The sequence below is a fragment of the Thunnus albacares genome, chromosome 17, assembly GCF_914725855.1.
Source record: "Thunnus albacares chromosome 17, fThuAlb1.1, whole genome shotgun sequence".
In the NCBI taxonomy this organism is placed as follows: Eukaryota; Metazoa; Chordata; class Actinopteri; order Scombriformes; family Scombridae; genus Thunnus; species Thunnus albacares.
In genome coordinates this window covers 16993182-17008328 of record NC_058122.1, presented here as the reverse complement: position 1 = coordinate 17008328, position 15147 = coordinate 16993182, and the positions used below count along the sequence as shown (strand labels likewise).

At 37.6% G+C, this 15147-nt stretch overlaps 3 protein-coding genes across 3 annotated transcripts; 1 reads left to right on the top strand and 2 right to left on the bottom strand.

The window, feature by feature from the left end:
- Positions 1 to 428: 428 nt before the first annotated feature.
- LOC122967358 (inward rectifier potassium channel 16-like) lies at positions 429 to 5376 on the bottom strand. Its single transcript, XM_044331965.1, has 2 exons — positions 5287 to 5376; positions 429 to 1682 (listed from the first exon to the last, which is right to left on the bottom strand). Exon 2 carries the CDS (start codon positions 1654 to 1656, stop codon positions 514 to 516), a length of 1143 nt encoding a protein of 380 aa, XP_044187900.1. The 5' UTR covers positions 1657 to 1682; positions 5287 to 5376; the 3' UTR covers positions 429 to 513.
- A 2409-nt stretch (positions 5377 to 7785) lies between these two features.
- On the top strand, positions 7786 to 10873 carry LOC122967413 (5-hydroxytryptamine receptor 3A-like). The gene is made up of 9 exons (XM_044332055.1): positions 7786 to 8049; positions 8155 to 8300; positions 8579 to 8623; positions 8699 to 8805; positions 8924 to 9093; positions 9476 to 9591; positions 9879 to 10089; positions 10178 to 10336; positions 10466 to 10873. The coding sequence occupies exons 1-9, from the start codon at positions 7974 to 7976 to the stop codon at positions 10714 to 10716; spliced, it is 1281 nt and encodes a 426-aa protein (XP_044187990.1). The 5' UTR covers positions 7786 to 7973; the 3' UTR covers positions 10717 to 10873.
- Positions 10874 to 12211: 1338 nt separating this feature from the next.
- On the bottom strand, positions 12212 to 14835 carry zgc:112148 (uncharacterized protein LOC550424 homolog). Its single transcript, XM_044331658.1, has 7 exons — positions 14727 to 14835; positions 14419 to 14492; positions 14163 to 14307; positions 13812 to 13901; positions 13223 to 13348; positions 13002 to 13130; positions 12212 to 12911 (listed from the first exon to the last, which is right to left on the bottom strand). The coding sequence occupies exons 1-7, from the start codon at positions 14736 to 14738 to the stop codon at positions 12885 to 12887; spliced, it is 603 nt and encodes a 200-aa protein (XP_044187593.1). The 5' UTR covers positions 14739 to 14835; the 3' UTR covers positions 12212 to 12884.
- Positions 14836 to 15147: the final 312 nt, after the last annotated feature.

The window sequence follows — 15147 nt, the reverse complement described above, 5'->3', positions numbered from 1 at the left end:
GTACGTTGCAGACTTGAAGTTCAAAGTGGAAAAAGAAGCGTGACTCGAGCGTGAAAACATGACAGGGTTGCAACAAAATTTCATGGGATGTGACATTGAAATTAATGAACTATAATTGGGGTTTAATGTTAGGAAACTTCATGTTTTTCCCCTTTCTGTGGAATAATAAGTAGTATGTTTGATTGTGAAATCTGTGACTTTCCACGATAATCACCATTGCTGGAGTAATATTGAGTGTACTCGGTGAACACAAGGTGGTGGTGTAGAGCTACTAGAAGGACTAAACTCACAAGCACTGGCATCATGTACAATAATTGGTATTATTACTATAATTCATGTAAAAAAATATATTAGAAAGTAACTAAAGGACAGTTTTACAAGGACATTTCAGTTTTATTTGACTTACATTTATTCATATAAAGCATAAAAACATAATAACAAAAAAAACATCCTTACATGAACAGTCCATGCATTGTAATGTATTGGCTACACTGGTTTCTCTGGTTGTTTAACCTACAAAGAGGTTTGGTGCATCACCTCTCCAGTAATGTCAGGTGTCACTGCACAGTTGCCTCCGTTTCTCTTGACTGATGGTGAGTGTGCACGGTGGGACTGACTCCTGCCTTCTGGATGTCTCCCCCTGTCATACTGCTCTGCACTCATCAGGGGCACCGGCACCCATGTGGTCTCATTGAACAGAGCGTAGTCCACCATGAAATGCTTCTTGCCCAGTTTCAGCATGTCCTGGAAACGTTGCCCCCAGCGGATGTCTGCCGATGTGTAGGAGGTACGTGTCTGGTGGAGCATACCAGTTGAGTCACCAGTGTAGGTGAAAGACACCACCAGTTCAAAGTCGTCCACCAGCAGATCGTCCAGGCCCAGGCTGTAGAGGGGGCTGCTAGGTTCCAGCTTGTGAATAATTGTTGCTGGTGTGGCGAGGACAATATCCCGGTTCTGGATGTCCAGGTCCTGGGATGATATCACAACAGTGCCCAGAGGCGCCCTCACAAAGCGGACTAACTGGGCCCTGGCTACACCCTCCAGGATGTGATTACCTCTGAAGTCCCCAAGGCGCCATGACAAACTCAAAACCCCATCTCGCAGGTTGACCACTGCACAGTTGCTAAAGCCCACTGTCTGAGCTCTCTTACGAGCAGATGCCATTTTAGCCACAATAATACCAATGATAATGGTGTCAAGGAGGCAGCTGAATACACTTTGAACTGTCAGTGCAATAATAGCCGCAATACAGTTCTCAGTCATCCCCCTGAAGCCATAGCCAATAGTTGCCTGGGTCTCCATTGAGAACATAAAGGCTCCAGTGAAGTCATGCACATTGGACACACAGGGTTCATCCATATCTTCAGTGTCTCCATGTACATATGCAATAAGCCAATAACAGAGACCAAAAAAGAGCCAAGAGAGAATGTAAGACAGGGAAAAGATGAGGAACATCACCCTCCAGCGGATCTCCACAAGAGTGGTGAAGATATCCATCAGGTATGGGCTCCAGTCTCCTGGGGCCTTCTGAAACAGCACAGGGAACCTGCCATCTTTCTGCATGTAGCGCAGCCGCTTGCCCTCATTTTGGCTGCCAAGTGTGTGGATTGTAGTGTGAGTTTCAATGATGACCTGATCACTCCTCCGTGTGCTCATTTTGACCAGCACTACCTTTCGCTCTCCTGTAGAAAGACAGAGAAAATGCAGATTAGGATTGTACTTTCAAAGGCACATCACTAAAAGTTGACTCACATGGAAAGATGTACTCATGGGCAGGAGGGATAACATTTTACTCATTACAAGTGAGTAAAATGTAAAAGGCTCTCGGACTGTTTGTTAAGCTGAATTCTTCATGTTTGAGCAGGCAGCCTAGGTCACTCTGTGCCTCCGGCTATCAGCAGCAAATGACTTGAGTTATGCCGAGCTCTGGGTGTGAAAAAAATGTACACCAAGAGCACAAGTTTCTCTTTGGTTGATTATTTACCAGAAGTTCCATTATAGTCTGGATGACGTCCAAATCGGTTTGTGCGAGAAGATGTCTACAAAACTTAAATATCTGCATATAATCAAATGTAATTGTGCAGAGAATTTTTTCCCCATTCTGCTTGTAACATTAAAAAATCTCCAACATCAAATGAGAGCTATTAAACAGTTTGACATTCAGTGTGGAAGTATTACATATATAACAGCTGTCATTATAAAGACTAATTCAAGTGAATTTGATATAATTTATTTCATTTCAAGTGATGTGGTAGACCAGAATGTGAAATAATGTGCAACAGTTGTGCTTCAGTTTGTGACATATTTAAAGTTAATCCTTATTTACAAACATACATTTATTGATATGCCACAACTATATGTGACCTGTTGAGGTCAAATTAATAATAGCTGGACTTCTAGCAATTTTTATTGATTTATTTAACTTTCTCCCAGCACTACCTGCTGTTTTATCTTTTATCTAAACCATGTACTTTTAGGGTCATCCTGGTTTTAAAAGTTTTGCCTGTACAGCCATCTAAACCTTGTTCCCCTTCTTGTTCATGTGGCTGCTGAAGCTTGATTTTCAGTTTGTGTGCATGTCACAGGTGCTGCACTGAACTTTATTGGGATTTTCACCCATTTTTCCACAGGTTTCAACAAGCTAACAAGCTGATAGCTTTATTATGTCGCTGAATACAGAGTAATTTTATCAAATGTAATACATTTCATATGTTAAAACAAACATTTTTATACTCATTTCATTCACTGGCCCCATAAAAAGGGTTTTTGGTGCTGTTTAGTATTTGGTGTCATTAACCCCAGGTCATAAGTATTTAGTGCAGTTAAGTATTTGTAGCCTTTGACATATCTAAAAACAATGTTTTGTAGGGCAACATCTGGGTATGCTTTCCCCATATCAGGGACAGGGAAATCTATTTTCACAGAGGGAGAACCTCTTTTTAATCAGTTTGGCTTATCTCTTTAGTTTTAAGTTTTGGCAAAGTCTGTTGACTTCCCAGATGTGATGCAGAACAAAAGCAAACAGGGAACAGTCAGCAACCCTTTAACAACAGTCATACATTGAAGTTTTTATTTGATAAATAAAATAAATTAAACAAGCATACTTGTCATGAATGTGTTTGTATCATCTATGTCTTTACTCCTTGAGTCTGAAGAAAGCCTGTCCTGCTTAATTAAGCGCAACCCTGACCTCAGTGTGCTGCAGTTATTAATCTATTGTTCTCCCCATGAGGGTAAATTATTATCCTCCAGCCGCCTTTAACAGCTCTCACCTCCAAATGTTACTGCAGATGTCAAACTTTAACCACACAACCTATTTGTCATTGAGATACAGTGTAAAATAAACTCAAGTCAGTATGTTTTTATCATTTTTATACACTGTTCTTAACTAAACACAGTAATCTGGCGGCTGCTTGAGCTGTCACAGATGAAAGACACGCTATCAAGTTTATGTTTAAGTGCAGAATGCTGAGTAACTTCTCTCACTGATCAATACATTTTTCAAGCCATATCCCTCCTTACCAGAATCTGTCAGACTTTTATCTCAAGTTTTTATTGCTTAATTGAATCACCTGCGAACATGCAGCTGATGGTTATCTCAGTTTATGATGAATGACTTCCCGAAAGTCCTAAGTTTACACCTACACTGTTGTAATTGTGTAGCCAAACTATTGCACGTCTCAGCTGTGGTGTTTGTGCAGTATTGCAATGTGCAGTTTTTAAAAACACAGTGTTTCCTGTTAGTAAGATGAATGTCAATCCAAATGAGCTTTGAATGTAGTTTTAATGGGCTCCTGTTGGTGGGTGAACAGTAACTGAACACATAAGTAAACAAAAACACTCAACACTCACAAAGTGAAAAAGTCAAAGATTATGGAAATATGCACCCTCATGCATGAGCTACCAAGGAGCCAAACTGCTGCAAAAACTTCTAGTTATACAAGTTTTCAACTGCATTGTATTAAATGCTCAAAAGATTCATAAAACAAAATTTTAAATTTTAAACAGATTTTAATGAATTATCTCTAGTATTGTACAACTACTTACTATAATTATAACATTTCTTTTGCATTGACTATGATGCAGCAGTAATTTCACGCCAGGTTGTAACAGCATTTGATAAATACTGTATAAAAGAGGAAAAAGAGGAAAATGCATAGAAAAAACAAGTTACTACAACAACGTGTCAAATAAAATACCTATAAACAATTAAATGACTCATATGCTGCAGTGCCATAGGTTTCAGTCAGTTGCAGCCTGATTTCTACACAGCAATCATTGAGGCCATGGACAAGGACAAGAACAGGTTACAGGACACTCAGGTCTGTGGAAAAGGCCACTGGGGCCCACCCACCCGCCCACCTGCCCTCCAGCACTTAAATGATTCAGAGTTGCAAAACGAGCAGGAAACATTGTTGAGGTATGTTATTTATAATCTTATTCTGTGACAACTTTACCGAGGTTATATAGCCATTGTATGTATGTTTACTATACCTCACTAAATTTATATTTTATATATATTCACCCTTTTTTTCCCCTTTTTTGAATCTTTCTGTAAGGCACTTAATGTGAGTACATGCACACTGCACACTGGAGCAATAATCTTGAGTGTGAATTTTAAATTAAATGTCATCATTCTTATAGAATTTGCTTCTTTTTCTCAGTTTTTTTCCTCATATTTCACCCGTATTGTTTCCAGCTCCAGGGATTGTTTTGTATACACTGGGGATCTTATACTCTTCTATATGTCCTTAAAGTTCTATTTATTTCCATTTCTCATTTCACTTAGTACAGTTGTACTGAAATGTGGTGTTTTCCCCATTTTTATCATGAATTTTGCTGCAAATAGTAAAACATTTGATCCCATGCATAATATCCATACAATTCTATAACATATATAATCAGTTCATTGCATTACTTAAAAATTGCTGTCACGTGTTTGTCAATAAGGAGTTTATTTAAGATTTGAAAATAATATTGTAATTTTTTTAATTTGATGGCACTTTTTCTGGCTAGTTTAACACTAGTAAGATATTGAAGCTATTACTATGTATTATTTGTTATTATTCACCTGCAGTTGTATTTAATTTGCAATTATTTAAAAGCAGTCTGGTATAATTTTTGACTCACTATTCTTACCATGTATTAGCTTGTACTAGTTCAAAATTTTAACACTCTGCTATTCTTCATAGTAAAATAAAGATACATACTTTTTCTCTTCAGCTTAGAAATTGGGATCTTTTTGGAACTGATACAAAGCACAGAGTATGTAAACATCAAACTTACTTGCAGAGAAGAAATTAGAGTTTCAGGTCAGGTGTCAGATAAGCCCATCAGTTCTGCCAAGCATTAGGCGATGTGTTGCCACAGCCAAAGTAACCTCTGAGTTCAGCTGCTTGCAGAGTGTGACAGTGTTAGGGGACGTCCTGGTCCTGAAACAAAGTCCCATTTTGTTCCGATATCAAAGCAATCACTTCCCTCTGACACCTTATTGGACAATCAGGAAGAATTTATGACCTATGGAATATTTTAAAGGTTCCTCAGGAGAAAAACATCAAATGTCCTTGACCTGTTTGCTTCAGGATGATGACACATAATTGCATCCTTTTAAAAGTCTTTCACACAATAATAAAGGCAGGGATTCTATTTGTAGGTTTTTAAACAGGTTATTTTGCAGCTATGTATATTTCAGTCATTTCTCTTTGGATTTCCATGATTCATTAGACAGAAAGTTAACCTTTGATCCATCAGGTGGAGTGCTGTCATTGGTACAAGGATTTTCTTTGTCTCAGTTGTCCTCAATTGGGTTCTGATAAGACAAGAGAGATCACAAGTGAACCGCTGGGACAAACTGACTTTTAAAACCACATTTATTGCAGTCATAATAGCATTCAGAGCTGTTATAAAGAGGTCAACAACACCAAAACAACCTTATTTGTATGGTTAAAAATAGAACATAACCCCCACTTCCTTCTCAAACCTACCTGATTCAATGTGTATTGATTTTTTTAAGATGATGTGCAAAGACACATTCCTCTGAGAGATAACCTGGAAAGAACAGTTCATCAGTCTGTCATTTCCAGGCAGTAACTTTATAATGACAAACTGAAAACACGAGCAAAACCACAATAACATTACTTACTTTACTGCAGTACATACCCATAAACCATGAAAGTGCAGAACAGTAGATTGATTGATTGCTTGATTTAAAGTGTCCTGCACCACATGATGCTTACAAGATGTCAGACATCCGACATGGTTACAAACAAATCATGATGTACGGATCCAAAATTTCACAAGGCAATATTTCAAGCTATCCAATTTACATAAGAGATATGTTAAATTTGAATGATGCTCTGTCTTCGCTGATGCTAGCCAAATAGCCAAATAGGCCAATATATAATGACACATGAGTCATGAGTCATATAAAGTTCATGAGTTTTTTTTTTTTTTTTAAGTATTTAGCAGAAAATCTTGAATGGAGAAATATGTGCAACAGTAACATATGGCAACATTTATCATAATCATCATTATGGGGACAGGATTTCCCAGGATTAAGCACTGCTCGGAAAGTGCTCATAATGAACTTTATGTGGTGGGAGGACATACATTTGAAATTGTCAGCCAAGTATGCAGAGATGTGTTTTGAATCTGGGTGTCAGACAAAGAAGAGAGGCAATAGTGTAGTATTGTCTTCAGGAAACCTGAAATAGATAGGAAAAGATCCATGTTGATGGTACTGAGGATGAGGTTGAGAACACAGCAGCAAACAGGATGAAGGCCTTGAATACAGGGATTAAAGCAAGAAAAGATTTGTGAGCCTGAAAAGTTGTCCAGGACGAAATGTGTATAATGTATTGAATATTATATGTATAAGTATTATATGAATTTAAAGCTGCTCTATGCCTGAAATCAGGCCTGGTGCCTGAGAACTTTAACCCCTGTGAATATGGCCTGATCAGTGTGGAAATCCTCTGAAATAGATGAAACAGTCCTTTATCTGACATATTGGAGACCAGAAAGTGATAAGTTTAGCTGTGATGACGATCTGGTCAATCAGGCATGAAATGTGTGAAATGTTCAAGTTAAAGCACCTGTTTCTCAGTGCTCTAATGCTCCAGAGTTTGAAAATAATTTCAAAATTGTCCCTTTTTTTGTGATGCACTTGACTTTATTTGGAGACATATGAACAAGTCCAAATACAGAGCAATCTGATTGAAGTATCTGTCCAATTCTATCTATATTTTTTCCCAATTTTCAACATCTATTGATCATTTTTGACCAGTCCACCATACATAATACATTTTTTTATATTTGACATCATTATTTTGGCTGTGCAATCTGACTTATAGAAGGGTTTGCCAATTAGCATTATATAACTTAATAAGCATGTGTGCCAAATTTTCCAAAGGGAAAGACAACAATCATCCAGCTGTCACCACAAAGAAGCGTGTTTAATGGTTGTTCTGTGAGAAGACACGGCTTTGCCGGACCACAGCGAAACCACAGCGGTCTCAAGTCTTTGTCATTCCTCTATGACTGGGAGTCCTGGCTCCATCAGGTAAACTCATGTCTCCATTATTGGCTGCTTCAGTCTGCTCACTGTTTTCTATGACAGCTACAATCCTTTTGTAATGCAGAGCAGCGTAGGCAGGTGTAATGACAAACAGCAGCTGGAGCTACTTGTATCTGCTGGCAGGTAAACAGACAGTGGGACTAATTGCACTTGTGTTCTGACTGTTTACACAGGATCACTATCACACAGCGGTATTCTTACACACTATTATGGGAGAGTCATGTTGTCTTGTAGCGTGCCTGCATGGGGTGATGGATGTTGTAAATATGTGGTTTCACGTCACACACAAGCCTATTTAAGTGTCATGTCAGGCAAAAGGAAGCTAAGAGAGGAGAGCTGTCAGTCAATCTGCAGTTATTAGTCATTTATCGAGTTTAATAATCTGATTCCTGCAGAGATGCTTTCAGATATGTTGAGATTTCTTAATCAGAGTTTGTGGAAGGATGTCTTTTTACTGACTTTACTTGCAGTAGGTAAGTGTAAATTCTCACAAAATTATTTGTTAAAGACGTAGTAGGCTGGAAGAGTAGTTTCTAAAAAGCTTTGAAACTCTGGTTCACATTTATTTCTCATTTTAGGATGTGGATATGCCAAGTCCAACTGCACGACACGGCGATGTCTGGCTGAAATGCTGATCAATAGAAACTATCCATCTCAGCCACAGTATGAAAACTGCACCCAAATAATACATGTGCCGTTTATTGAGTATCAAACTCTGTCTGTTGTAAGTAAGGTCTTATATATTTTATAGTGGAGCTGAAGTTTTTCTTCTTGTAGATCTTGTTATAAGTACAGAAGAAATTGAGAATTTTAATTGTACCACTTTTTTAGTGGGTTTCTTTCAGCGTTTCATATGTTTATTTATGTTTGAGTTTCTTGGCAGAAAATATGCTCATGGAAACTTGCTGATCATTTGTTGAGAATGACTTTCCATCAGGTGAAATGCTTATCTTATTATTGCTTATCTTATCTTATTTGTATTTATTATTTTTTCTTTAACAGGACACAAAACATCTCCGCTTAATTACTCGTCTCCTAGCCAGAATTGTAAGTCTCAAGATACTTTCAAATTAACAAAAAGTGAAAAACAGTCAATCACATTAATGTTGATTATAACCACAGGTATGGAGAGATCCTGCGCTGAAATGGGACACATCAGTTTACCGATATGATCAGGTGGTCCTGCCAGTAGATAAAGTCTGGACCCCAGAGCTCCATGTGACAAATGGGTAAGTCCATCACATCACATAAGAGACTCAAACTATCATTATGAGTTATCCCTAAATCATTTCTTGGACTTCTTTATGTTTATCTGTAACATCTGGTTTCTTTCATGTGTGAGTAAAGAATAGTAACAACTATGAAGCACAGTTCCCATGATCTGCTGGCGTACAGTAACGGCACCGTGAAGCACACAGTGATCATCAATGCAGAGGTGAACTGCGAAGTCAACCTATTCAACTACCCATTTGCTGCTGATGAATGCCCCGTCGCCATCCAGGCCTGGTCCACTGACGGTGAGCTCAGAAATTCACTACATGTAATATTCTTTCAAAGCTTTGGAGCAAAGTGGGTGACAATTTTCTGATTTTGCATATTTTAATCATTTTACACGTCTCTGTTCATTGTGAAGACTCTTCTGCTCTTCTTACTCTTTACAGTTATGCTTTTAAAAATCTGCATTATCTTTTGGATGATATTCCAACTATTTTAGCATTGTCATAACAATCAATCATTCGGTGTCAAAAGAGAATAAATGCACATCATTCTGTGCAGTTTTACCCTTTTTGCACTAAATTTAATCTAATTATTTTCTGCCGACAACCATTTAAAACCATTCTGTCCTTCTGATGTGAATTCAGAGCAAACAAAATGTAAAGGTCCTTCATTTTATGTCAGGATGTGGTACAGAGCTGGTATTGGGTGATGTGAGGATGGTGGACAGCACCCATGGAGACTGGAAAACTGACTTTGTGTCCCTTCAGAAAAAAAGAAATGACCGCAATTACATCATGGTAAGTTCATAAAGTTAAGGATTCTCATCTGTAATTAATGTTTCCTGCTATGATGTTATTAATCTCAAGTTTTTTAACTACTTAAAAACCAGCCGTTGGCCTGATCTTGCACTTTTCATTTGTTTGATGATGTGTTCTTCTAACTGAAATCTTGCCAAATAAACAGCACAACTTCAACTGAAGATATTTCTAGCACAGCTACAGTTAGAAATTTTAAAAACAATGAAAAAAAAAAGAGTTTTTTAAAAACCTACTATAGCCATGAAACTGTCTGCCATTCTCCTCAGGTGGGATTGAGCATCAAATATGTGAACCCCTTCATAACTTTAATGCTGCCCAGTATCTTGATCATTTTGGCCGATGTGGTCAGCTTCGCCCTGCCACTGGGAGGCGGTGAGCGTAACTCTTTCAAGGTCACTCTGGTGCTCAGCTTCACCATGTTCCTCATCATCCTCAACAATCAGCTCCCCGGAGACAGCTACTGCAGCCCCATCATCCGTCAGTCATCTCGCATGCATGTCACAAACACACTCAAAGTTTGACTCTGAACTGAATATGAATCACTAACCATCTGTCTTCGCTGCAGGACACCACTTCTGTATTTGTCTGATCTTCTTGGTGTTGAGCATGTTGGTGTCCCTGGTGCTTACACGGGTAGCCAAAGATGGAAGCCTCATTTTCTGCTGCTGGTCCAAAGGGTCAGTCCTTGGAAACACAGGAGACAAGGAAGAAAAAGAGGATGAGGGTGAGGAAGACATGATTGTTAAACAACTGCTATACTTCTGATAAAGAGCTGCATAGAGTGTCTTGAGTGTTGATTTTTGAGAAACAAAACACATTCCACCTCTCCTTATTGTCACTTCTATCCTTACAGAAGCCAAAGATGATGTTAGTGTCGCTCAGCTCAGTGCCTCAGACAGTCAAATGCTCAGAAAGGTGATCAACTTCCTGGAAAATCTTGAAACCAAGGAACTGGATCAGGAGAAACGTCAGAAGCTTGCCAACACACTGGACAAGATCTTTTTCTGGTTCTATTTCATTTTTTGCGTTATATACTTTAGTGTCATGATTTGTTTGATGGTAAGTTATAGATGTGAAGTTGACCATTTTGATTTCTGGTACTAAAAATAATTGACTTACTCTCCGGATACTGCATGTCATTACTCACAATATATTACTTGGACTAAGCTGCTCTCATGGTTTGCTGTTACATTTATTTATCCTCACATTCACTATAATATGTCAAAAATCATTGCATCATTCCTCCATTATGATTTGTGCCTGCATAGCCCTTATTTGGATGTTTGTTAAAGAATGTGTTAGTATATTTCTGAAAATCAAATAAAGAAATTTCATTTTTCACTCCTGAACTTATTTATTCCAATTGAGTCACATAAACAAATGATATAATAAATTTCACCTGGGCATTTGCGCACATGACAAAATGTCACATCTACACAAATATTATATATTATATATATTAGATCCAATAAAAAAAAACATAAAGGTGTACAAAATGATTCAACTTTCCCTTGCTCACTGTTTAAGTTCACCACTGAAAACAAAAATATGCACAGTATTCTTCTTCTGTTCTATTGTGTTTTTTGATCTCACCAAAACCTTGATGTTCCAATCCAATTGTTTGACTCAAGAGGCACCTTTATGACCAGTTACTGATGAAAACACCACTTAATGTTGGAGTTACAAAGTACTGACTGTGTGTGTGTGTGTGTGTGTGTGTAGGGTTCTCTTAAAATGTTCAAGCAGCTTCACTTGGCTTCTTAAGCCGTTGCATGATGGCAGAGACTCACAGGTGTCACTACATTGTTGTGAATGACATCATCAAAAGTTCACTGCAATGAATTCCCAATACACAAATGTTCCTTTGTTGCCACCTTGTGGTTGAATCATTCCCTGCAGAGACTGGTGACCTACTGCACTCCGTGACCTTCACTTGATTATTTCCCACACAACTACTCTGTGTCTGACTTCATGACATTTTAACCAGCGAGACTAGAACCTATGCTGAATATTTCACAAGTCTGTTTATGTCCACCATAAAGCTGCTGAAGGGAGACTAAAGAGAGGTGAATACACCAGCAACTAATATTCCTATTGAGTAAGTGTGTACGAGGTATTCAGCAGGGACTCCATGGTAGGATTACGACACTTTTAATCTTCTGTGAAACCTTTTGAACACATTGGCAAGCTGTTAAAATTTAGACTTACTTTTAAATATCTGCATAGAAAACATTATCACAGAATTAGTGTAGTTGCTCTATTAAAGCATTTGCGATGAGCCAGAAAGATTGACAATTTCAGTCAGAAATAATCATTAGATGTTAATTATCCTATTTTTAAAGCACAACAATTTCCCAGGGAAATCCTGAGTAAATGTTTTTCGTATAAATCACACCCAAGTAACAATTTAAAAAAAGATATTTTTAACTTTAAAAACTTCTCGCTACCATATCTTAAAATGTCAATGTTACAAAATAGTTTGATTAAATTTAACTGTAGTATAGGGTGACTTTCATTACCGAGGTTTAATCTGCAGGCACAATAATGTTAACAAAATCTATAATGAACAGGCTTTTTTAAGGAGCAACGAGTAGACATGTAAAAGTTAACAACTTTATTATTTATACATACATATATATATATCCAAAATAATTAAACCATTTTTCCCAAATGCCCTTAGAAAAAATACATAATATTCAGCTGAGCCGTCAAAATTCACAAAACTGACTCAACCTCAAGGCACAGCAATATTTCTCTTACATGTGAAACATATTTCATGCTTTACATTTGAGAAAAAAGTGCATTGTTTGATCACCATTCTGATCCAAATCCATTCATCCAGACATTTCAACATTACCATTAAAGCCTATTGTGACAGTCTTGTGATTGATCTTACAAGTAAGGTTTGATACTGTACAAAATTATGCAACAATTGCCTCAAATCAATGAAAATACACCTTTCCCTGTGCTATGCATTGGTGCCATCACCTGCAGTACCAATACAACTGTATGAAATTTTTAAATAAATCAAAAACTAAATGGTATTTTAATTACATTTTTAGAGATCTTTGGCAATTATTCTTGATTTCATTAGTCAATGTATTCAAAGGAAACAACACAAACAAAATCCAAAAACCTTTACCAAAAACTCTAGTGAAAGTACAAAAGCCCATATACCCTAAAAAAAAGACATGTTTTCAAGTGAATTTAGTGTGTCCATCCAGCATTGTAATCCATCACACTGCAGAAAGTCGTCACTCATCCTCTTTAACCTAAAGGTCCTGTGTTTTCTTCATTGCCTTTTTTATGAAAAAAAAAAATGGAGGCATTAATGCAACATGTCACTACAACAAAAGAGTAAAGAGGGGATCAGGATTATTTTCACATACCTCTTTAAAAATCTGGACACCAAGGTAGTTCTTTGCTATGCTTCTTAGGTTGGACTTTCCACCCAACTTGCATCTGACATAGCAATACAGGTTGGCCCATTGTAAAACCAAGCCCATTATTACTACAGCCTGGGGGGGGGAAACATCACAAACAGGAGTGAGACATGAACCAATAAGCAGCTATTTAAATTGACATTCATATTAAGATGCACTGAACCGACCAGCCATTTAATCTTGAAAGAAAAGATGGTGCTGAACACAAAAATGATCCAGAAGATGGGACACACGATGAGGCCAAGCCAGAAGATCCGTGACTCGGCACTGGATGTCAGGTTCAGATTGTCTGTCTGTTAAGAAAAAGGAAAAAGATTTCCTTTCATTCTATTCATTCATTCAATAAAGCCCCATTGTGATGTGTGACATTTTGAAGAGATAACAAAGCAGCTGTGATATGTTACATTATCTACGTTGGTCCAATAAGGAAGATACGTTGACCCAGGAAAGTGCTTGGCAGATATTACAGAGGCACTTCAAAAAATGCTGCAAAGTGAATCCAGTTAGTGAAATTGTAGCTGGACCATATTTTCCACAAAGTACAGACATTTTTTTCACAAAACATGATGAGGCTGTTTAGTTTGCAAAGGATGTTTTGTTCCATTTTTGTTTTCCATGTGAGAAACCTTCTTTGTTAAGAAGACTGCAGTATAAAAAACCCAAAAAACACATTGTTTTGAGCCTTTGTTTATTACAGCTTAAGCTGTGCAAATACCTGCTGAACATTTGAGATGAGCCCAATGAACTCCTGCTTACCTTCCTTGACTCAAACACCCAGTGGCTCTTTCCATCTTCATCCACTTGATTCCACCATCGAAGGCCCACCAACAATCTGCCAGATACATTCTGGGGAAATAAAAAAGAATGAATTAGTAAATAAAAGCCTGATAATTCGATTTGATTCTGTCATAAACAACACACACATAACACTCATGTCCAAATTTCTACAAAACAAGGAAAAAAATAAAACAAAACAGAACACATAACACAAACAAAATGTTACAAATAAAACTAAAGCATGGCAAACATCAAAAGTCAATGCAGTATAACTTGGTGGTCCTGAGGTAAAACATAACCCGACCAGACCCATACTCTTATTAGGCTCACCTTGACAGTCCAGAAGTCACATGACAGCAGGAGGATGATGGTGACCATACAGACAATGAAGCGACTGCTGAAGATATCACAGAGTAAGTAGACCACGATGGCACTTGCTCGGAAGAAAAGATGGAAGAATGAAGCCAGTGGATGCCTGCAACACAGATGATCGTCTACATGTCATTATATTTAAATGCAATCCAATCCAGTTTACAAATTACAAACAGCTAGACCACTTTATAGCCACGAAAGTAGGACATCTCACCTGATTTTGGACCTTCTTAACCTGTTGTTATCGTCATCTTCACCGAAGAGAGGAGCGTCTGTGTCGTGACAGTCCTGTTGACATAAATATGTATATATATTAGCAGCTTAACGCTAATGCTGCATGCAGAGACTGGGCCAAATAGGCTGCTGTATGTTTTTTCGGCTTAGTTTGTGCATTCAACATGAAAAGTCATACATATTAATGTCTAAAATATCAATTAAGACGTGTTTCAACATACTCAGGACGAAAAAGACAAAAAAAAAAACGTTTCTAAATAGTCACAAAATCAGACTGAGGTGGATTACCTGTATCCGCATTTTGACCGTAGGATTTTGACACTTCAGGATGTATTATCTGGTGACGTGGTTGTAAACAAAGCCGTGTGCTAAGGACCCCACGGAAGCGTGGCTTTAAATTTGCCTGACTCAAAGGTAAGTCAAGCTCTATTAACCTTCGCAAATCATTTATGAGCATTTTCATTCGCCTATGATTTTCACATGTTTTTCCGGACTTGTAAGTTTTCCCAGATGCTTTGGTGAAGAATTTCTTTACCAACTTTTATTATGTGTTTCTCTATTAACTTCAGTTGGTCTGTAAAATAAAAGAAAATAGTGAAAACAATGCCCATTACAATTTCCTAAAGACCATGGTCTTTAAGTTGCTTGTTTTTGCTCAACAGTCCAAAACTAAAATATAGGTATTTAGGCTAGTTTGCTATAATAAGAC

Coding starts and splice junctions, on each gene's coding strand:
- LOC122967358 (XM_044331965.1), bottom strand. CDS start 1,656: ATGAGCACACGGAGGAGTGATCAGGTCATCATTGAAACTCACACTACA.
- zgc:112148 (XM_044331658.1), bottom strand. Junction 13,902..14,162: donor GTGACTTCTGGACTGTCAAG/GTGAGCCTAATA, acceptor TTATTTCCCCAG/AATGTATCTGGCAGATTGTT. Junction 13,131..13,222: donor CTTTCAAGATTAAATGGCTG/GTCGGTTCAGTG, acceptor TCCCCCCCCCAG/GCTGTAGTAATAATGGGCTT.
- LOC122967413 (XM_044332055.1), top strand. CDS start 7,974: ATGCTTTCAGATATGTTGAGATTTCTTAATCAGAGTTTGTGGAAGGAT. Junction 8,050..8,154: donor ACTGACTTTACTTGCAGTAG/GTAAGTGTAAAT, acceptor TTCTCATTTTAG/GATGTGGATATGCCAAGTCC. Junction 9,592..9,878: donor ATGACCGCAATTACATCATG/GTAAGTTCATAA, acceptor CATTCTCCTCAG/GTGGGATTGAGCATCAAATA.